This window comes from Hoplias malabaricus, chromosome 17, assembly GCF_029633855.1.
Source record: "Hoplias malabaricus isolate fHopMal1 chromosome 17, fHopMal1.hap1, whole genome shotgun sequence".
Taxonomy (NCBI): Eukaryota; Metazoa; Chordata; class Actinopteri; order Characiformes; family Erythrinidae; genus Hoplias; species Hoplias malabaricus.
This window is the reverse complement of record NC_089816.1, coordinates 7,967,575-7,990,925: the sequence shown is the minus strand read 5'-3', so window position 1 is coordinate 7,990,925 and position 23,351 is coordinate 7,967,575. Positions and strand designations below refer to the sequence as shown.

Here is a 23,351-nt window from a genome sequence, read left to right as displayed (position 1 = left end):
AATATTTAGGGCACCATTTACTCCCAGGTAAGTATTGTTACCTGTCTTATACAAACCACATATAACAGATATTAAGTGCTGGGTCATTACTTGTCCTTTATTTTCTAAAATATGGCCGCTTTTAATATTCAATTGTAAATTTGTCTTAACTTGAAAAAATGCCAAAATAACTAACACTACTTAACATCCTTTCTAATGCAATACACTTGGCAAAATAATGGTATTTCAGATCCATATTCTGCAGCTCTGTCCAAGAAACTAATCTACATACTCATTTGTTGTTTTTCTTATTTTCTACATGTTAATGTTGTAAAAGTATCTTCAAGACGGTAACCTTTAATAGATGATGGGAAAAAAAGTTTTAAATGGAAGTTAATGTAATAAAACGTAATTTCAAATAGATAGACAAACTAGTGGATTAAATGTTATTGTCATTGCTCAGTAAAGGTACAATACAAGGAAATGCATTTAGCATCTACCACAAATGCAGCACTGGCATTGTGTGAAAGGAGCACAAGATAGTACAATAAATATGAACAAATATATTTAGGAGTTATTTAGAAATAATTTGGACTAATTCGCTGCTGGCAGTACTCTAACTGTATAAAACTAATTAGTTTTATTGATGACTGCTGATAGTTCCAGAATCTGTCCAAGTTCAAACAGGTTGCAGCTAGGCTTTAGACAGTGCATTGCAAAAAAAGCTACTTTTCTGCAGATGCTGCATTTACAGAGGCTCTGATCGCTTTATTTGGATCTTGCAGCAGGGCAACAAACTCTGCAGAGTCAGACGTTCTGGAAGAACAAGCCACCGTTTTTTAGTTTACAGACTTGAAATCCTGTATTATTATTTATTTATTTATTTATTACGTTTTTAAGAATATATATATTTTTAGTGTTTTTTAATCGAGAGTAAGGCGAGATATAAACCTAATACCCTCTGTTGCTCTATGAACAGTGTATTTCTGTGCCATTAGGATCAGCATCATACAGTATCATACAGTATCATATAGGTCAGCTATATTCAGCACTAAACAATCCAAGTCTACCAAAAAATTGATCAGTTATCAATATGGGATATATAAGAAAACATGTATGGCAAACACTGTGTTCACATGCTCACACGTCCATTTATATGCAGTCATAAATGTGTCTGAATGGTTAAAAACTTGCTTTTAAAGTGTCTATTTGTTGTGCCAGTAGGAGGATTGTTCTAAGGTAAGATGCAGTAACAGATGATGCTGAGATCTCAAGGGAGCTATGCAGCATGGCTTTGCAGGTATAGGGTTTCTTTAGGCTGCAGTAAAAGAAATAAAAACACTTTAAGTGTTTTCTGCTTTAACAGTTTTCATGTTTTAATCAGGTTCTTCATTAATACAGAGATCTTTATATTATCCTTATATTGTGTTTGATATGCTATTTATGCAAGATACAGCACAAAATACAACTACACATTTCAGTCATCACAAAAACACCCTGTTTTATATTATTTTACACTGTGGGTTGGTAGGGTCTCCAGATTCCCAAATTAATGTGCTTATGCACTCAAAATATGATATTTTTCTAATTTAATTTTAATTTAATTTGCAGAATGTATTAATTTTAAGAGGTGCCTAAAACTTCTTGACAGAGTGTGTACATTCCATTCATTGTAGATTGTAGTAGCAGTTAAACACATTGTCCCATGTTTAGTTATTTTGTAATAAAACATATCTATAAATTATCCCTTAATCTGTTTTGGTCATGTTCTGGCATAAAACTTTGGGATTTTGGAATACAGGGTTATTGCTTAAAAACACAGATGCTGATTGCTTGTGCTTTCTGGTGAAGTTAGTTATGGGAGTGCAGAGAGTTTGCAGAGATAATCTGTTTGAGAGAGAGTTTGCTAAACTGCTGAATGTCTGAATGAAGCTGTAATAGAGTCATTTGTTGTTAGTGGGTGGATGCACTGCTATTGAGATTTTGGAGTTTGGGACAATAACTGTAGTAGCAAGTCATCCCAAAATTATTGAATAATGCTCCTGTGCCTTGTGGGGTTTATGCACCTGCATTTAGCAAAGTAACCTTAAGCAAAATGCAGCTGAGGCACAGGATTCGATGTCATGTGATGCTATTTAAAAGTGATTCTATAACCTATGTGTGCACAGTTGAACTTTATTTGTCCACAACAGGTTTCCATGAAGCTAAATTGACTAATTATGAGAGAGAGAGAGAGAGAGAGAGAGAGAGAGAGAGAGAGAGAGAGAGAGAGAGAGAGAGAGAGAGAGAGAGAGAGAGAGAGAGAGAGAGAGAGAGAGAGAGAGAGAGAGAGAGAGAGAGAGAGAGAGAGAGAGAGAGAGAGAGAGAGAGAGAGAGAGAGAGAGAGAGAGACTGTGTGTCAGTCAATTGTTGCAGTAGAAGAGACAGCTCATGTATTAATGGATGAAGCATTTGGAGCCCTTCCTTTGGAATGTCACCTCAGACAACTTAATGAGTTCACAAGGACACTGGAGTCTCAGTTGACTCAGCAACAAACACACATACACACACACTTCCACATGCTTGACACCTCCATCAAACAGGTGTTCAGAGATGCAGCACATCCAATATTTATAGCTATGAAAAAATAGCATTTTTTATGTGAACATATATATCTGCAGAGAAATTGTCAATAACCTTCAAGCTGCTCAGCAGTTCTTTGGTTAAATGAGACTAAAAGGGTGTTGTTTGGACATGGCTTTAGCGTGGCATGGCACAAGAAATGTGATGCATTCAGCCAGTGTGTTCCATCTAGAGGGCAGGCTAACTGTGTCAGAACAGACGGTATGATGAGAAAAGAGGACTACATTTAAATTCTCATGGAAAATAGACAGAATACAGAAAAACATGGCATTTGGAAGCATTGGACCTTCCAATAAAACAAGCGATTGCAAACAAAGGTCCAGAGTGATTAAAGCAAGAAATTCCACTACATTAAAGACTGGAAGATCATTGCAAAATAGGAGTGGTCCACAATCCAAATGAAGACATACAAAAACGTATTAGCAATTATAAGGACATCTTTCTCACACTCACATAGTTGTGCACACACACACAGACACACAAACAAACACCTAGAGATGTGGATTCTTTCATTACCAAGGAGGATAGCAATCAGTGAGTGAGTGACAGCAGCTGCCCGTCTCAGATCCACTCTATCCGGATCAATCTGGATCAGCAGGAGTGACGAAGTGGCGCCCAATGGACTCTCCCAGGGAGTGCAGCTTAATCCTCTAAACCCCAGCCACCCCCCCCACCCACTACACACACACACACACACACACGTGTCACACTCCATTTAATGGGTCTGACCCTGACCTTAGGCATGTGTGAAAGTGTTACATATAAAAAAAATCAACCTTTTGAAGACACTAGTCTTTTCTTGTCCTGTAGTGTGTGTATGAAGAGTTTCAGCAGCAGAACTCAAGAGGGATTTGAGTGAGGCTTGATGCTTCTGTTTAGGGTTTTGTGCTCTGATTACAGACTGGATTAATCAAGTTTATCATGTGTGCAGCCACAGCTAAAAGTGTTAACCAGATAATCCCTGTAGATGTTTACGAGGTTTTTTAACACACAATGTTTCTATTCTATTTTCCTGAAGCACTACAGGGATCAATATTAACAACAAAAACATATATTTTCACACTTGACCTGAGGATAACTTACAGAACCACGGTGCTCATTAACAGCAGCAGCATCAAAACAGCAATTACTTATTCCCTCCAATTACAATAGAGTTAACCCCTTGTGGAGAACTTTTAGACTGCTAAGGGAAAGTGAGTTACAGGCCATGCAGTCATTTTCAGTGAATAAATAAAGGATATGACTGAAATGGAGGAGGAAAGAAAGCTAAAAGTAGGGAAGAGAAAGGAGTTTCATATTCCACATTGCTGTAAGTTAAAAAGGTTTCAGATTGAAATTTAACTGAAGGTTGATACTGATGTCTGCTGACCTGGTACTGTCCAAACATGAAAGGAAGGAAGCTGTGTTTTTATTATTTATTTATTTATTTATTTTCCTTTCACAACCATGAATAAGCCCTTTCTGCTCCACTGCTTCTCCCTGTCTCTGTGCTCTTGTTTGCTTGATTTATGAACAGGCTTATGCTCATGCATCTCTTTCTCTCTCTCTTAGTCTCTCTCTCTCTCTATTTATAGGGTGATTGAGTGAATGTCTATGGAAGGGGTGTAGTCGTATTGATCAGTGAGATTCGTTAGCAAATCCATTTGTCATATTTAGCCATATTGATTGTTGTTCTACACCTTCAGAAGTGTCCACTTTGGCAAGGTACACAGGGCAAGGGTTAAAGAGGAACACACTCACTCTGATAGTGGCCATGTAGCTGCGGTTTTACCTGAGTGCTGAGCACATTTATCACTAATGTGATTGAAGCTGTAACAACCCCCCTGTGACTACTCTCTGCTGAGAATATCTTATCACAACATTGTGTGTGTGTGTGTGTGGTTTTCAATTCTTACTGCTAAGCCAAGAATGTGTGTGTGTGTGTTTTTGAGAAAGTATAAAAGTGAGTCAGCATATGTGTGTGTCTGTGTGCTTGTGTGTGTGTGTGTGCACGCGCCCTTAGGGTTGAATAGTTGTGTGTGTGTTGTGCATATGTGTATTTTTCCCTCTGAGCGTTTGTGTCTGTTCATGTCTGCAGTGATGTATGTTGTCCTCTAAATGTCATGTCTTGTCTCATGACTGTTCCACTGCCCTTACACACGCAAAGCCATATATATAATAGAACAAATAGAGGATTTTGAATATCCTCTTCATACAATTTAAATTTAGAATCATCCTCTGGATGTTCTTGTAAGAAGTGTATATGCAAAATGGTTTTGCCCTGTAGTATTTAATGTAGCTGCTGCTATTAATGAAGATTAATCCTAAGTATTCCACATTGCAAAAAAGGACATTATCCCTAAGGGCAATAGATGTGGTGCACCAGTAGTGACACATTTATAACACGCTGTCGAAAACTCACTGAACTAAATCCAATTAAACAGGACTAACCATGTACTGATACAGTGTTTTATGTTCAGTGTCCTGACAGTGCTAACTGCATCCACAGTACGCTCAGAAAAATGTACTGTGCATCTCAACAACAACATTTATTGCAAATATTGTCATATTTCCCACCTCTAATTGTTCTACAGAGTCCCTGGGAGCATCTGTAACACTTTCTCTAACCAACTAAAATGTTACAAAGAAAATCTTAAAAGCCCAGAATATGTCTGCCTGTGTCACTGAGTATGGTGATCTATCTCATGTTCCTGTTCTCTTTCACACTCTCTCTCTTTCACACTATCTCTCTTTTACACTCTCACTCTCTCACTCTCTCTCTCACACACACACACACATTCTCCAGTTAGATGGAGGAGAGAGAGAGGAGCAGGAGTCGATCCCCACGGAGGGTTCGGAGGGTGGAACAAGTCGTGGGAAGATGGCTGCGCCGCTCACGGGACTCTCTCAGCAGGTAGAACTCATATGAGGACACACACACAACTGTTTATGTATGTTTAAGGATACTGGTGGTCAGTGTTTGACCACAGTAATTACACTGTGCACATTAGCACATTAGTGTTAAACAGGTTACTGTAAGAAAATTCAGTGAAGAAAAGATCTCTAAAGTATACATTTACTATTTGATATGAGGATTTATTTATTTGTTTATTTATGTTTTCTCATGCGTCCTTTTACTCAAAACTGACTTTCATAATATCTCATGTCTCATTTAGAGTTTTAATAGAAATCTCACGAAAAGTCACATTGTGTTTGAAACTGCCAAGATACAAACACTTAAAAATGTCAAACTCGGAAGTAAAGACAAGACCTTAAACCTCCACCCAAAACTATTTGTTTGCATTTATGTTTGCATTTATGTTTGCGGTGCTATTTGTCCTAAGGCAGATGTTCCCAAAATAGGCATGAGGACAGGACATTGGATCATTCATTCGTTCATTGTCTGTGACCGCTTGTCCAGTTCAGGTTTGTGGTGGGTCCGAAGCTTACCCAGAATCACTGAGTGCAAGGCAGAAACACACTGGAGACATGGGATCATTTTATTTACAAATAGGGTTACAGTGGGAATCGTATACTGTTCAATTTTTGATTGTTTGTTTTTAAATTAATTTACAAATTACTAAAAACCTAAAGGGCGGCACGTAGTGTCGCAGTCACACAGCTCCAGGGACCTGGAGGTTGTGGGTTCAAGTCCCGCTCCGGGTGACTGTCTGTGAGGAGTGTGGTGTGTTCTCTCTGTGTCTGCGTGGGTTTCCTCCGGGTGACTGTCTGTGAGGAGTGTGGTGTGTTCTCTCTGTGTCTGCGTGGGTTTCCTCCGGGTGCTCCGGTTTCCTCCCACAGTCCAAAAACACGCGTTGGTAGGTGGATTGGCGAATTTAAAGTGTCCGTAGGTGTGAGTGTGTGAGTGAATGTATGAGTGTGTGTGTTGCCCTGTGAAGGACTGGCGCCCCCTCCAGGGTGTATTCCCGCTTTGCGCCCAGTGATTCCAGGTAGGCTCTGGACCCACCTCGACCCTGAATTGGATAAGCGTTTACAGATAATGAATGAATGAATGAATGAATAAAAATCTAAGTTTGCATGAAGATTATTTCTCCGCCTTGTGTCTTTGAGCAACAGTTTTAGGTGTCTTAGGATTAAAAATGGAATACAAGCCTACCGGGTTAAAGAGAGGCTTCAGTTTAAAAATTAAACAGCCACTCAGATCGCATATATTCAAACACACAAATGCACTTCACTATAAACGTGACCACAGAAAGAAGTACAAATAAAAAAATCCAGCTTGAACATTTGACCCTGTAGAGTAAGCATAGTCACACAGTTCTGCTGTATTTGCCTTTGCTTCTGTTTGCTGTTCTACAGTACAAGGTGCTAATAATTTGTCAAGTCTGTTGGTGACTATGTATGTTGTATTGGTTTTGTTTGCTTTGATTATGTGCCGTTTATCGCTGCCTTTTTGCCGGGTCACACAGCTTGCTGATTGCTCGGTACTGGTTCCAATGTGCAGTGACCAAGCTGCTGACAGTGCAGTCTTGTGTGAAATGTGCACACACTCCTTTGCGTCATTGTCACACCTTTAGGGGCGAGCACACTAGTTCTGTGGCTGGTCACATACGCACACATTATTGTTATATAAAAATTCCACATGATAGAGTCCATTACTGATTCTCAGTGACTTCATGGTAAATGTTTTTTTAATTTATATTGTACATTAAAAAAATTATTTTCCTTTTTTTTTTGTTGAGATAGTGGTGACTGATTTAGGATGATATAAACCGAAAAATAAGCCTCAAAATTGCTTCAAATGATTTGTAATTACTGCTGTGACATGTGATTTCATGCACGGTCATGCAAAATAAAATTTAAAATTAAAATTGGAACAGAGCAAAGAATACAGAAACTTGCTGTTTAGTGCATTTTGAAGCTTGTACCGGCAGAATCAATCAGACATGCTGTTTAGTTGTAATCGTTTTATTAAAGTGTGTAATTTATTATTATTTGTTATCTATGTACATAACTGTTTAATGACGCAATGTTTTTTGAGATTTGTAGGCATGTGTTTGGGTGTCTTCTGCAATATTTACATCTATTACTATTTAAAGGGAGCGTATTCTAGGGGACAGGAAGTCCAGTCGCTTGGATGATTGCAGTCAGCAGCATTTTCCAGTGAAGGAGACTGTGGAGGTGATCAGAGATGCTGTGTTGGACTCTCATGGCTTTACCCTCTCCACACAGCTCCCCCTGCTGGTCAGGGATGTCACACCAGGTACACACTAACATCTCAACCTTAAATTACCTCCTAATAGTCACAAACAGGTTTACTTCTACTCGGTGACACCTAATTAACATGACACCAAACATGATGTATATATATCTCTCTCGCAATTTTACGGCTATGTTATATACTGTTAATTATTCTTGCTATACACGATGATGCTTATTACATTTTCCATTACACTTTTTTAATATCATTTTTGTTTTCTGGTGCTCAGAAATTCTGCTGCAAATTTAAGCATAACCTATTCTTTTTACAAAATGGACACTCTAACAGATTTGAAACAGAAAGCAACATTCTTAACATCAGTCTATGAATTAAAAATATTTAAATGAAATACAGCCATGTGCTACAACCAGTCCAAGACCAATCAGTTGAGCCTCTAAATAGTGTCTGGTGCTCAGCTCATTTTATCTGGTGTTCACTTGAAATCATCTGGTTAAAAAGGTGCTATTTAATTTCAGAGACATTTCTCATTTCTAATATAATTGTTTTGGTTCTTACACGCTTAATAGAAGCTGTAGAAGAAGCCTGTAGGCACTGCCATTTAATGGCATTAAGTAGGACAGAGCAGGAGAACTACAAAGAATACATCTCAATCATAATATCAGTACTGCTCTAAGCGGAAGGTTTCTCCCCCACCATCTCACCAGCAGATATTAAAGACACAAAAAGCTGTGTGTCTTTCATAAATTCTTCTGTCTCTATGAGTGAAGCAGAAGGCTGTGCCGCATCAAATCAGATTCATTCTTTTCATTGAGATGGAGAGACAGAGAGAGAGAGACATTGAAATCAGGAGCATGTAATTTCCTCTTTCCTGTGTGTGTTTTTATGGCCTGTCAAGTTCAGAAGCAAGTTGATCTCAGTGGGCAGAGACAGAGCCACCTGCTCCTCTTACTTTTATTTAATTATTTTAGATGCAGGTGCTCTGGGGGCAGAGTGTGCATGCACGCACACTTTTTGTCAGGCACACATGCACATTCACACACACACAGTGCCATGAAAAAATATTATTTGGCCCTTGCTGATTTTTCTCTGTTTTTCTGTGTGTTTTTTTTTTAATACATTTTAACTGTATATTCAACTTAATCATATCTTTTACCTTTGTACTTAGGAACCTTACTTATTCTTAATCTCTTGGTTAATAGCCACAACAGTCTCTGAAGACCTGTTTCCAATATATTATATTCCACTATAATTTAGTTGCTCCAACTTGATTTCTATATTATTTTATATCTATATATATAAAAATATCTATATTATATATATATATATATATATATATATATATATATATATATATATATACACACACACAGTCATATACACTTTCTTACTGTCAGAGAAGCAGTGTGCTGACTTCTCTCTTTCTGTAGCACAAACAGCTGATGAGGGTCCACAGGGATAACCTTACTGCCCTGTAGTCTGATAATCACTGTCTACTACTCAAAGAAAAGTAAGAGTGAGACAGACAGAGGGACACTGAAGATGATAAGGGGGGAAAAGGGGGACAGTACAGATTGTAGGAGAGAAGGGGGTTGTTTGTGCACTGTTGCTGTGAGAGAGAGAGCGAAAGAGAGAGAGACCTCTGTGTGTAATCTGGCATACAAAAGAGGTTGGCCTTGGCAGTGCAAAGAGACATCAGGGATGGAGGGAATGTAGTGAGGGCATGAGGGCAGACTGTGAGTGTGTGTGTGTGTGCGTGTGTTTGTGTGTGTGAGAGAGTGAGGTAGGGAGTGGTGTGGGTGCATGAGTATGTATGTGTGGCCTTTCCTGGCCTGAGGACAAATGTGTCTAAAAGACTTCCCAGTACAGAAAGGGAAGAGAAAATATGCAGGATTCATTCCATCCTCTCTGCATACGCACCATTCAAATACATATTTTTTTTATTTTACAATATTTTCAATATATGGATAAGGTTAGCATCATTGTCCCAGTTTTAATGTAATTGAAAAAGCATATGATTAAAAGAAGGATTTAAACTTGACCATTCATTCAGTCTGTACGCTTTGTGTGTGTGTGTGTGTGTGTGTGTGTGTGTGTGTGTGTGTGCGCATGTGCATGCATGTATTGCAGGAGGACCAGCAGATGGTCGTCTCTTACCCGGTGACCAAGTGCTGAAAGTGAATAATAAAGCCATAGATGACTTTTCCTCAGAATACGTGGAGCAAATGATCAGGTGACATTACTTCTTCTGTTTTAATTATTAACTTGATTTGACATTAATCTGGGATGCACTGATATTAATTACAGAAGATAGTGCTACACTGTGTGGACTGTGTGATGAATCGACATAGAGAATGGTCCAAAATAACATAAATAATAGATTTTAAATGTATTCTATATGTCATTTCATCACAATGTCCACACATTTGTCCCTTATGTAAAGGTTCTTTTAAAGACCAGTGGTATGTGGGATTCCACCAACACTTGACAGAGGCTTTCTTAAGGAGTTCTGTGAAGTCATGTGTAAACATGCAGTAAATAAAAATGCACAGTTGGCCACCGAGTTCAGCTTGCATCTTATTGGCTTTATCATGTACAGTGGGACATGCAGTTAGCGTGTGACTCTGTCCGTCTTGTCATTGTAATGGGCTTTAGTCAGAGATCACTGGGTAATGTTGTTAAATGTTCTCATATGCTCTAACCCTCAGAGACTGCCAGGATTCAGTTACCATGACTGTCCTCAGAAACATGCTGGTGAGTAAATGCTATATCATTTGCAGCTGTGCATCTAACAGAATGTCTCTCTATTGACATTTAACCTGTTTATATTTGTCACAGTTATTTAGTCTATGTATTGTTAGTGTGTGAGAGAGTGTGCTTTTGTTAATGAATGTTTGATTTTCTCAGAACCCCAAGTCCTCGTTCATGAGTGCTGAAAAGAGAGCTCGCCTGAGAAGAAATCCAGTTAAAGTGCGCTTTGCAGAGGAGGTGGTCGTCAACGGACACACTCAGGTTCATCCACATAACATTCAACGTTGAAATGTATTGTACTCCTTGATGATTCAGGTGCACAGCATATTTTTAAAACCAATAGTTAAGGTTCTAAGATCTGACTACTTTGATCTTATTCTTTTAGCCGATTATGTCAAAGAGAACAAAGAGAATCATAACAGTCAGGTCATAGAGGCAAGCAATAGATCTTTGATTATGATTTTGTAGTTGTCTTCATGCCCAAATAAGGAACTCTGTGGTCAAAGTTGTTTGACTTAGGAAAAATGAATGCCTATTTTGAAAGCAGCACTATTTTATTGGTTCCATAATTTTATGAAAGTCTTGGAAAAATCTTATAAAGAAAAATTAGATTGACTATTGACTATGTGTAAAATGATATCACTTGCCATTCATGCTTTTTTGTTTGTGTCCGTAGGGAAACTCTCTTCTCTTCCTCCCCAATGTGCTGAAGGTCTACCTGGAGAATGGACAGACTAAAGCCTTTAAATTTGATAAAACCACTTCCGTCAAGGTTCGACCTCAGCAATTCTGCACTATAATTTATTATGTTGTGACAGTAAAACCAATTATTTAAAAAAATTCACATCTGCAAAAAAACAAAAAATCACTTTATGTGGAGATTATATTAGATGAATATTGTCTTTTCCCATCCCTCATTGTGTGTGTGTGTGTGTGTGTGTGTGTGTGTGTGTGTTCTTGTAGGACATAGTGCTGACTCTGAAAGAGAAGTTGTCGATTCGTTCTATTGAGCACTTCTCCCTGGTGCTAGAACAGCAATATAGCATCACCAAACTCCTGTTACTGCATGAAGACGAGCTCATACAGAAGGTAACACTCAATATTTATCATCTGTCTCTCACATACATGCACACACAACTGTTTTGTAGCTGTCTGTTTCACCCTTATCACAAACATTTCACTTTGTCAAAGCGTTAAAGAGGGAATATTGTGAAAGAAAAATGATCTTAAATAAATGTGCTGCTCCCTCAGGTGGTACAGAAAAAGGACTCTCATGATTACAGATGTCTGTTCCGAGTATGTTTCATCCCTAGAGACCCTGTGGATCTGCTACATGATGACCCAGTCGCCTTTGAATACCTCTTCCATCAGGTGAGTTTATAAGGGAGGTTTTTATTAATAATTGTTAATGTGTGGTGCTACTACTTCTGATTATATAGTGCTCTTCTGATTTAGTGCACAGCCAAAAATAAGTACATTATAGTTCACTTATAGTTTATTTTTTTTGCATAAATAGTAACAAACTTGACCTTCCCTCCACTGCTTGGCAAGACACCTGGCAAAAACAGGAATGTGATTAAGCTAAGCACAGAAATGTATTACTTATTTTGCCTAATGCTATAAGCTATTCATATTTGATTGTCACATTTTAAAGTTTTAATAATTTATTAGAATATTCACTATTCACTGATAGTTTGGGCATCTATTTTAATGCTCAGATATTTGTTTATCATTGTGTCATCTTGTGGTGGTTTAAACAGCTGAGCGATTTGTGTGTTAAATGCTGACAGCATAAACATGCTGGTGCTTTTGTCAGTTGCTTCTCTTTTCTGTTTTTGCAAAGAAAATGGCAAGCTCTAAATAGTTTTGAGCTTCCCATGAATCATCGTTATTCAAAGAAAACATGTATCACCATTTTTAAAAATTATTATTTATGTATTTATTTTTTACTTTACTACTAATAATCATTTGAACAGCTGTCCTTCAGATTGTGTGAAAATGTCATGATAAATGGACCAATAGAAATGCTCCAAAATTATTTGGAATAAAATTGTTAAAAAATGTTACTATAAAACACTTAAAGACTGTGTGTGTGTGTGTGTGTGTGTGTGTGTGTGTGTGTGTGTGTGTGTGTGTGTGTGTGTGTGTGTGTGTGTGCGCATATGTAGAGTGTAGGGGATGTGCTGCAGGAACGATTTGCAGTAGAGATGAAGTGTAACACTGCATTAAGGCTTGCAGTGCTGCATATGCATGAAAGAATGGCAAGCTGTGGACAAACCACTAGAACATCTGTCAAGAGCATCATGTGAGTCATCAAACGCACACACAATCTCACCCTATTAACTGTAGGGTTCACCTATTATGACATCATCTTTTTAAATGTTTATACTAATTATACTTTTTTCAGGAAGGAGTTTGGCCTAGAGAGCTTTATTTCACCTACATTACTGAGAAACATGAGAGAGAAAGACCTTAGAAAAGCCCTGACCAGTCACATGAAGAAGATTCAGTCATTGCTGGAGCCTCGCCAGAAAGTATGTGTCGGTGGGCATGAATTATCAATCATGCATTGTAAATATAATAATGCAATTTTATTCTGCACTGTAAAATGTTTCTATGGGAAAGGCTGATTTTAAAAGGAAAATTGCAAATAGATTAAAATGTCTAGCACCAAACAATGCACAAAAATGGCTTTACACTTTTGCTACTTAACTTTTTTGTGAAAACAGCATATGTTTTGAAACTGGCAATTACTATTAGAATCATAAACTACTATGTAAATATAATGCATACACATTTTAAAATAATGTGAATTATTATCCATAAACATGATTCCTTTTCTGTCAAAATCTTCCCAATAAAAAAGACCAATCAGCCACAACATTTAACCCACAGACGGGTGAAGTAAATAACATTGTCTGTTTCATTACAGTGACACCTGTCAAAGGCTGATAGTTTTAGTCAGAGCATCTTTAAAACAGGAAGCTTTTTGGGCTGGTTCTGTTATGCAGTGTTTAGTACCTACCAAAAGTTGTCAAGTAAGAGATGACTTGAAACAGGATCATTGGCACCCAAGGCTCTTTAATGCAGACGGGGAGCAAATTCTAATCTGTCTTTTCCTTTTTACATGAAAGAACAACTGTCGCAGAAAATGCTGGCTTTCTAAGAAATGACAGTGATAATAGAACACATTATAATGTAGCTGCATGCCCACGATGAACCCCTCCCTCCTTCATCCATCAGTGAGTCTTGATCACACACTGCTGGTTCTCCAGTTGTCTTTGCTTGGACTTTTACTTGATACTAACCACTGCATACCAGTAACACCCAACAGGACCTGCTGTTTTGGAGATACACCGACCAAAACATTATAATCATCATAGTTTGGCACTTGTCAAATGCACTTAGATCCTTACGCTGTAAGAAACAACTGTAGCAGACCTGTAGCCATTGGTCCTGCTTTAAGATCACTGTTTACTTGTGGCACAACATATCCCAAGCCTTGGGATAGCATTGTAATGAGATAATCAATGTTACGTAACTGACTCATAGTGGAAGTCTGCTTTTTTTAGTTTAACAGCTTTCTCTTTCTCTCAGGTCATCTCTGTACCTCAAGCCAGGTTGGCATATTTAACACAGATGGCAGAGCTGATATCATACAGTGGAAGAACCTACAATGCCACCATGCTGGTGAGAGCTACTTCTCCATCTGCCATTTTCCACTCAGAGAATCAACAAAATCTGCTAATAATCTTCACCTCCCTCACCCTTTACTATTACGCATGTAGTATGTGTTCCTTATTTGACAAATCTTCTCAGAGTGTGTATAAGTGACAAATAAATGTTCTTACCTTTGATATATATATATATATATACATATATATATATATATATATATATATATATATGTGTGTGTGTGTGTGTACAGTAATACCTTGACTTGACGAGTTTAATTAGTTCTGTGACTAATTAACGTCACTCGTAACGCTCGTAACGTCAAATTATATTACCCTACTAAAATGAATCGAAATGCTATTACTCCGTTCCAGCCCCAAAAACCACACCAATTTTTTTTTAAATAAGAAAAAGGTACTTTATAAATAATAAGTTATGTACAGAAAAATAATAATACATAATAAATGAGAATGTAAAGAAATAAACTGGTTCTATTAAGTGCATTTACCTTGAAGATTAGACGAAGACGATGGTGGAGGAGATTGGCCGAGGAGGTTGGGGGAGTTTTTCTTTTCTTGCTCTGTCGTTTAACTTAACTTAGTTGCTACACACTTAATGCTACAATGCTACAAAAAAACAGCGATACGACAGATGCACAGCAAGGTAACCAAGTGAACTGAAAGCTTTCTGGGCTACCTAGTGACATAAGCTCACGCTCTCGTAACTCGGATCCCAGCTTGCATCATAAAGTGAAAAGTCGATCAAGCAACGGCTGGTATCTCAGAAAATTGAGTTGATTCATTTGTAAGTCAAGATTATATATACACACACAAAATGAGTGTGTGCGTATATATTGTCACTGTGATATTTCTTTTATTTTTTACATCATGTGATATTTTTTTTTTTCAACTTATGCTACCTTTTCTGAGAAATACAATGATATGCAATCACATACAAAGTTGGTCAAAGGACACTTTCTTGATTTTTCTACATGAAACTAATTACACATCCTCTGTAGAGAACAAACTTCTGTATATTTTATGCAGTTATTGTTAATTTACTAAATGTATTGGGAGTGAAATGATACATAAATATATGCTATGGCACATTACCTATGTCACATTTTGTGTCACATTATGTTGAAAAATAAATATATGCACTTATTATGCACATATTTAGATTATTTTAATATTTTCACAAGGGAAATACACGTTTAATTCCAACTTTAATGAATATTTTAGCTCACATTGTTCCAAAATAAATACATTTTGTATTTTCCTTTTTTTTGTTATTTTTATATTCCTTGTTCAGTGTGTATACTGTGTATAATGTTGATTTTGTGTGTGTGTGTGTGTGTGTGTGTGTGTGTGCGCTCCAGCTGCAGGACCGGGAGTCACTAGTGAGTTTGCTGGTGGGAGCACGGTATGGCATCAGTCAAATATTAAACCACAAACTCAACATGATCTCCACCATCATAGACTTCCATTACATTACCCGCGTGGAGGTGCTCTCAGAGTCAGACAGAATCAGCATGCTGAAGATCTACCTGCATGATATCCAGGTGGGTTTACACACAGCTTCTCCTGTTGATACCAAAGCTGAAACAGATATCCAAACATTTGGGATGTGTAGCTGCATAAACACTCTGACACCTTCAGAGGCAATTACAAAAAGGGTTTCCAGCCTATAACAAGTTTCAATATGTTATTTGCCATGGTGTATAGCATGCCCTAGTTCAGCATTGTTTCTCTGCTTCCTCTGCAGTTTGGTTTCACAGTACTATCATGTAGGTGGATAAGTGGATTGGCCATACAAAAGTGTCCATAGTGAGTGAATGTGTGGGTGTGTGGTAACACCCCACCCCCACCCCAGTGTGGTTATAGACTATAAAGGAATGAAGGAATGTATAGCCAACACCCAAAACTCAGATGCAATGTAATTTATTTTGTTTTGTACTCCCCTCTAAAGACAATTGCAGCATCTTTGTAGAATGCAAATGAGCATGTTTACATTGAATGTAGAGAGGCAAAAATTCATATATTCTTTCAGGACACTTCTGCATACTGTAGAAATTCCTATATCTGACCTTTCTTTCTCTGTACGCAGCCCCTGGCCTTGTTAATGGATTCTGTAGCTGCTAAGGACTTGGCTTGTCTGCTGGCTGGTTACTGCAGATTATTGGTGGACCCCAATAAAAATGTCTTCCGCTGGGGCCCTAGGCCTAAAATACGGCGTATACCTTTAGATGAAGGTAAAATTAAAAGCAATTTCCATTGTCTAAGCGTTATTGTTCTCAAATACCTTTTTTAAATCATAGATGACTTCTAAGTCACTGAAATGCACATTGCATTTTTACATGTCCTAGTTTATTTTTGTTATAAATGCTATAATTAATGTGTTCCCTAGGCTATGGGTTCCGCTGTGGAAGTGACTCAGAGGAGAGCTCAGATGAAGATTATTCCATGGACAACTTGCTGGATGCACAGCACTCCGAAGATTCAGCCTCAACTCATACAAATGTTGAAAAAGAAGATGAGAAGATTGACAAAAATCTTGATGCCAGAGCAGAGACTGTACGAGTGTATGTGACCCATGCAGAAGAGCTGGATAAAGCAGTGGAAAGTGGTCTAGATGTAACAAGTACAACTGGCTCTGTTGAAGATGAGGACTATGCAGCAAGGGTAGATGCACTTCTGGAGACAGGGTGGTACACTGACCCAAGGGTTAATAGCAGCTTCTCTAGTCTTTCCAGTAACTCCCTCAATGCTCTGGAAGAGAGTTGCAGGGCATCCACTACAGGGCCTGGTGCTTTAGACAGTTTTCAGGAGGAGCTACCTAAATCAGACCAAGCTACTGGGACCGGCTTTGATGTCCATCATCCATACTTACTAGAGGTGCCTGAACAGCCCAGTGAAAAGCAGGAAAAATTAGACATTGCAGGGAGACCCTCTGACCTTCCATATGGTAGGCACACAGGCTTGCTCTCCCAAATGGCAGACTACCTCCCCAGCCCACCAGAAGCCAGTGATGATGCACTTAGTGATGAAGAAGAGGATGTTGAAGATGAAAATGGAAATGACAGATTCAGACTAGGCATGTCTTCAGACCTAGACGCTGTTCTGGCATCAGGTAGTAGCAACAGCATAAAAGCTACAGTAGCTGGTGTCAATGTTCAAGAACTCTTAGCAAGAATCCGCAGGCATCCGGCATGCATGCAAGAATGGAAGAACCCTGGCCTTCTGCATAAGGAACTATTAAAAGCAAAGGGATCGTTGGCCAGAGTAAAACCTCCACCTCCTCCTCCACCTCCAAGAACAGTGTCTGTAAGAGTCCTCGAAAGAGCGAAGGAATCCAGGGAGAGTGGTACAGAATCAGAAGATGAATTCTTTGATGCCCAGGATCGTCTCACACCACCTATCTTGGATCGTCTTGCAGGTCAGTGTGGGTTTTGTAATACGTTTCAACACTTGTTTCAACTGTTTATGACAAATGTGGGCATGAATAGTCATCCTTATATCTGCCTTAAAAAAATTCAGTTTGCAAACACAAAATTATGCATGCTCATTTCATATTTATTTTCTTGTGTGTGTGTGTGTTTTGTGTTCTCCTCCAGAGGGAGACATGCATGTGAATAGCAAGGATCATGGTCGAAGAATAAATGATGTCAAGATCAGTGTGGAGGCCAAGTCACCACATGATGCCATGCAGAATAGAGAGGACAAGCATCAGAGTTCTTTACCCATCAATACAAACAATCTAAATCAGAAACCTTCCCTCCTTAATCATCTCACTCTTGATGCAAATATTGTTAATAACCAAGAGTTGGAGGTTCACCAACCCTCACTTCCTCTGCTTCCTCAACAAACCCTGCTTGAATCAAAGCCTGTGAATAATCATGTCTCTGAACAGGGCCAACAATGTAATGGAGATATACCTGGCCGCAATGCTCACTTACCCTCAGAACTTTTGGAGATGGAGCCAGACACTATGGAGTTTAAGCCTGTTACTACAACTGGACCACCTTTGTGTTCCCCCTTAATCAAGGCAGTGCGGCAAGCTAAATCTCCATCTTCAGTGGATCCTGCACTTTTGAATGGATCCCAGCAGCAAAATCAAACTGCCAATCACGTAGCAGAGTACTTTGAACATCTCAAAAACCCTGATGCCCAAAATGTCACAAATCAAACAGAAATTTCAGAGGATACGAAAATTGACACTGTCAGGATAGAAAACACCACAGAAAACCAAGCACTACCTATTCCCCAACCCAAAATATCAGACAGTAATCTTTCTGTTTCTGCCAAACCTCCTGTGCCCCCAAAACCCAAAATACCTGTTCTTTCTAGTCCACCAACAGTTTCAAATAGTGCCACTGCTATAAAAGGCAAAAACCATGTACCTCCAAATGGACTTTCCTTGCACCCCTGGTCCCAGCGTAATGGGTCCAACCCAGCCCCCGCTCTGAGTAAGGGTGTCTCTCTGAGCCATGAGAACCTTAGAAGTGAACTAAACAATGAGAATACTACCGTCAAAGGGAGCAGTGCATCAACTACTCCAACCCCCACCTCAACACCAACTCCATCCCCATCTGTGGCCATCAGAGGATCAATAAGCATGGATCCCAAAGATCCATTCGGGATTGGGGTGAATTTCTCCAGCAGGATTTCTTCTGGACGTCTTCCTGCTTCAGCACTACGTGGAAAGATCCAAGATATGCCTTGGTATCTTACCCGATCACAGGAAATTCTGGGTACAGTAGCACTGTCTGGAGATAAATCAGCAGACACTAAAGTATCGAAGGATGCAAGTGAGGACTGTGAACGTAAGGAATCTCCAAAAGCCACTTCCGTACCTGCTTTGACTGACTGGAAAGAGAAAGATGCTGAGGTAATTGTTGTAAAACTCAAAGACGGACCACAAGAAGCAACCTCACATGTTAAAGAGACTGATGGAAAAATGTTATCATCTGATCACCCAGACCTGAGGCAGAATTGGTTGGGAGACTCTACTGAACTCTTGTCGCGCTTGGGAACGTGCAAATCTGAGCAACCACAGTCTCAGAACAACAATGTTACTAAGGATGGTCTAGAAGAGTCCTCTCCTCAATCGAACACCAGCACACCCCATCGCGAAGCATGTGGCTGCCACACTGTTTATGCCAACTGCTTCAGTGGGGATGTGGAGGATGTGTGTGGCTTTGATGATGACCTCACAGTGTACGAGTTTTCCCGCCAGAAACGGATCAGCAAGCCACCTCAGGCCTCCACCACACCTTCATCCCTCTGTGCCCCTAATTCAAACATCCTGTCTCTGCTGCGAGACTCACCACGACCCCTCTCAACCTCCTCTGAGCTTAGTCCACTCCTAGCCCCACCCAGGCCATTCGAGCCTCGACCCCTAGGCTGTGGCCCATTGATGGATCCACTGCGGGACCTCCAAGGCAGACGGTACTTAACGGGCCCAAAAGGTACAGGGCTTACAGGGGGCTATGTCTCGCTGCACAGAGACATAGATGAGCTTCTGCTGGTGCTAAAGAATGGAGAGACTGCAATAAATCCTCCTTGCCACAAGGGACAATGCGAGAAGGGAATGAACGGAAACTCATTCCCCGAAACAGAGCGCTGCCTGGTCCAGGCTGAGGCCCGGAGGCTGGCATCAGGATGCCAGCGCGCAACACGTGTCGGTTGGGCACCGGATGATGCTCTTCTTTCTCTAGGCAACAGCTTCGGGGCTCTGGTGCATCTATCAGCTGCTTGCTTACGAGTTTCCTGCTCAGACTGTGGAGGTTGCCATGGTGATATTGATGGGGCAGAGGCCCTAAGGAAGCTTCAGGAGATTGTGTGTCTGTATAAGGAGTTTGTGACAGCTGTGGAAACAGCCCAGGAGGCAGAGGGTGTCCGACTGCTGGCCAAACAGTGCACAGTCCTAATCTCCACTGTCTTTTCACTCACACAGCTCTTCAGAACACATACTCCAGATACGGACAACAGACACTTGACTCTGAACTTTTGAACTTGGATGTTCTGAATGAATCTGAAGGATTCAAAGTGGATAGTGTTCCCTCTCTTTGCATTTAAAGACTATAAATGTGTGCTGGCACACATGAAATGAACGTAAGTGCCGTATACACATAGACACACACACACGAGACAAACTAACAAGCAAATAAGTCTACCCAAAAGTAGAACTTTCATTTCAAATTGTTGGTCTTGCCAAGTCTACTTATGAACTTATATGGGTTATGCATTTATTAATATATAATGTAGCTATTTTCTAACAACTCCTTATTTCTTCAAGTATGTACAATATGTATTCGAGGACTTATTTATTTTTACATACTATGTGTGTGCACCGTGGATTCTAACCTATACCTGTTTTTTGTTGTGCTATATGTAAATTCCTACCTCTTGGTCCCGTAACCATGGAAACCTGAAAGAAATTGACAGTATTAGGATGTCCTGTTTGTTTTTCTTTTTCTTTTGTTGTGTGGCTCTTCAGTGGTTTAGACACGGTACTTGATTAAAAGGACAAAGCAGATGCCAACCCTTTTCTTCCCCTCACGCCTTACCATATTTACATATAAGACACGCTAGGAAAGATGCAGAAAACACTCAATAACTCAAGAATTGTGTGTAGTAATTTCATTTCATTATTCAAACTGTTTTTCTTTGTTTTTGCGTGAAAGATGGATAAGAATGGCATTTGACAGCAGCTGGGTGGCAATAGAAATGTGGTCTTTTGGAATTTTATATCTGTATGTCAGCGTGCACATTTGATGTTAGTTTTTATATTAGCCAGTTGTTAGTTGACTGTTAATGGTAGCTATCAGTTTTATCCAAAGACATTAAAGCACAAAAGAGGTGCTTTTTTTTCATAATGAAGTCATCACAATTCACCTGGGACACTCTGACTGACTAACACTAGTCTTAACTACAGTATTTTCACTTGTTCTTATTTTATTACTATGCAAGGGTCACTTATTCATAGCTGAGGTTTTCCACATATTATTCTTTATGTTGAGTATTTTATATATCTGATCAAAACTGTTCTTTATCACTAATAATAATGGTTCAGTTTAAATATGAGGGCTTCCCTTAGAAACCTAAGCCTTATTCTGGATTTGAAAGGGTTTTTGTTTTTTTAAGATATCCTGGATCACATTAAATTTAAATAATTATGCAATTGCAACATGAATCCCAGTTTGCCTTCTGAAGATTAGAGGAAAAATCTACATATTTTCACGGATGGTTTTCTATTCTGCAACAATCTCTGAAGTGTTACTATACCCCAGATTCATTCATTACACTTAATTTCCCATTATAACGTATGTTTAGATCCAGAGTATTCAAAGTCTGACATCTTCAAGAAGACTAAATGGTCACTCATATCATTCAGCATGTGATGTTGGTTTTGGATCTATAGAACTGTGCAAAAATCAGAGAACGCCTTCAATTATTTCACTTCCTGTCAAAATGGCCATAAAGCAAATGTTATTAATTCTTTAGGAAATATACCAGATGAATATATACATAAACAGATACACACTACTGTGGTTTGAGAGAAAGGTGAAAATCAAGCTAGATTTTTATGTTTGTTTTTAAATCCTATGCCACAACTTAGTGCTTTGGGTCTTAAAGGCTGTGTAACCTATATAAAAACTGTAATAGGCAAGGAATGGAAAATGTATACTTAATTACTGAGGCTTTATTGTAATATTATTTATCATTTATTTATGTGTTGAGGGAAACTTATATTCAGTGTAGCTGAATCATAGCCAAAACGTAAAACAATACATTACATAAAAGAAGTATTATAATTGTTTGGGAAATAATAACTATAAAAAGACATTATGAAATGTTTGGTTAAAACATATACACACTGAAAGAGTATACTATAAATTCTTCATCTAGTGTATCTAGTATTTGAAATAAACAAGAAATAGTGGCGTTAATTTAAGATGATATTCTGATACATGTTTCCTGCATTTTTTCCAGGAACTAAGAAAGTAGTAGTATTTAATTGCCATTTTTGAAAGTTAATTACATGGCAGTCTCTGCATATTATTATATTCCGGATCAAATTTGAAGTTTAGATTTGTATTCTGGATCAAAACAGGTTGTTTACAGCTCTGAATGATGAGAATGACCAGAAAACATGACCAGCTTCTTAAGGCTCATTGATCTAGTTTGACATGAAACATTCAGCAGTTTAACTGTGTTCATTATATTAGAGAGGAGCTTCCAGATGGCAACAGCACTTTCTCTCTCTCTCTCTCTCTCTCTGTCTGTCTCTCTCTCTACACACTCACGAGCATGCGCGCACACACACACACACACACACACACGTGTGCACACACTCAGCTCAGTGTATCTAATTATCAAGAATAAAGGGTGCACTGAGTTTGAGACATCATGAGAACAGAAGGATATGGAAGGTATAAGGAAGTTTTCTTATATAATACTTGTGGTTAAGTGATCTGTTAATGGTTTATAATTTTTGTAGCACGTCAGCACAATTTATGACACTAATCTCTACACTCTCTGAGAGGTCTCTTCTCCAACTACCTGACTGAGGACAAAACTAAAGGACCTGTAACAGCTGGTGATTTCTTGGGATGAAATGCTTTGTCTTAATTGTAGCAAATGAAAATGTGAATGGGTATAGCTTGTTTTCAGAGTGCACATAAAGCCAGACTATGTTTGAACAGTGACAAATTGACTGAAATGTATAGTAAAGAACAATATGAAGGGACAATCCTGTCATTTTGCATTCCTTTTACTGTATCAATAATTAAAAGATGAATTGGAATGGAACATGCTGTTGTTTTCTATGTTTTTTTTTTTCTAGTTTTAAAGGGCCCTTAACCCACATTTTGCTTATTTTTCTTTTTGTCCATTGGTTAAGGCAGTGGGGATTTATGTGTCCGTAATTTTTTTCCTGACCAGTTTCCAAGTTCTCTGTAGCCATTTGAATCAAACTACCTGTTTATACTGAGGCCCTGTCCTCAGTCTAAAACTGAGATTGTCCTCTCTCCTTCCTATGTGTAATGCACTATGCAAGTCATGAAAATAATTAATCTAGATCTTAATATTGCATTATATATTAATACAGCATCATAAATCTAGTGCTAGCTGCATGTACATTGAACTTTATTATACCACAGTTA

The 23,351-nt window shown here is 38.7% G+C and overlaps 1 protein-coding gene across 1 annotated transcript; it reads left to right on the top strand.

Moving 5' to 3' along the window:
• On the top strand, window positions 1-22,918 carry frmpd1b (FERM and PDZ domain containing 1b). Its single transcript, XM_066650075.1, has 16 exons — window positions 1-27; window positions 5,387-5,494; window positions 7,641-7,804; window positions 9,890-9,992; window positions 10,468-10,513; window positions 10,667-10,771; window positions 11,187-11,282; window positions 11,474-11,599; window positions 11,762-11,881; window positions 12,679-12,815; window positions 12,918-13,044; window positions 14,108-14,200; window positions 15,564-15,746; window positions 16,292-16,436; window positions 16,592-17,620; window positions 17,799-22,918. Exons 2-16 carry the CDS (start codon window positions 5,391-5,393, stop codon window positions 20,195-20,197), a joined length of 4,977 nt encoding a protein of 1,658 aa, XP_066506172.1. The 5' UTR covers window positions 1-27; window positions 5,387-5,390; the 3' UTR covers window positions 20,198-22,918.
• Window positions 22,919-23,351: the final 433 nt, after the last annotated feature.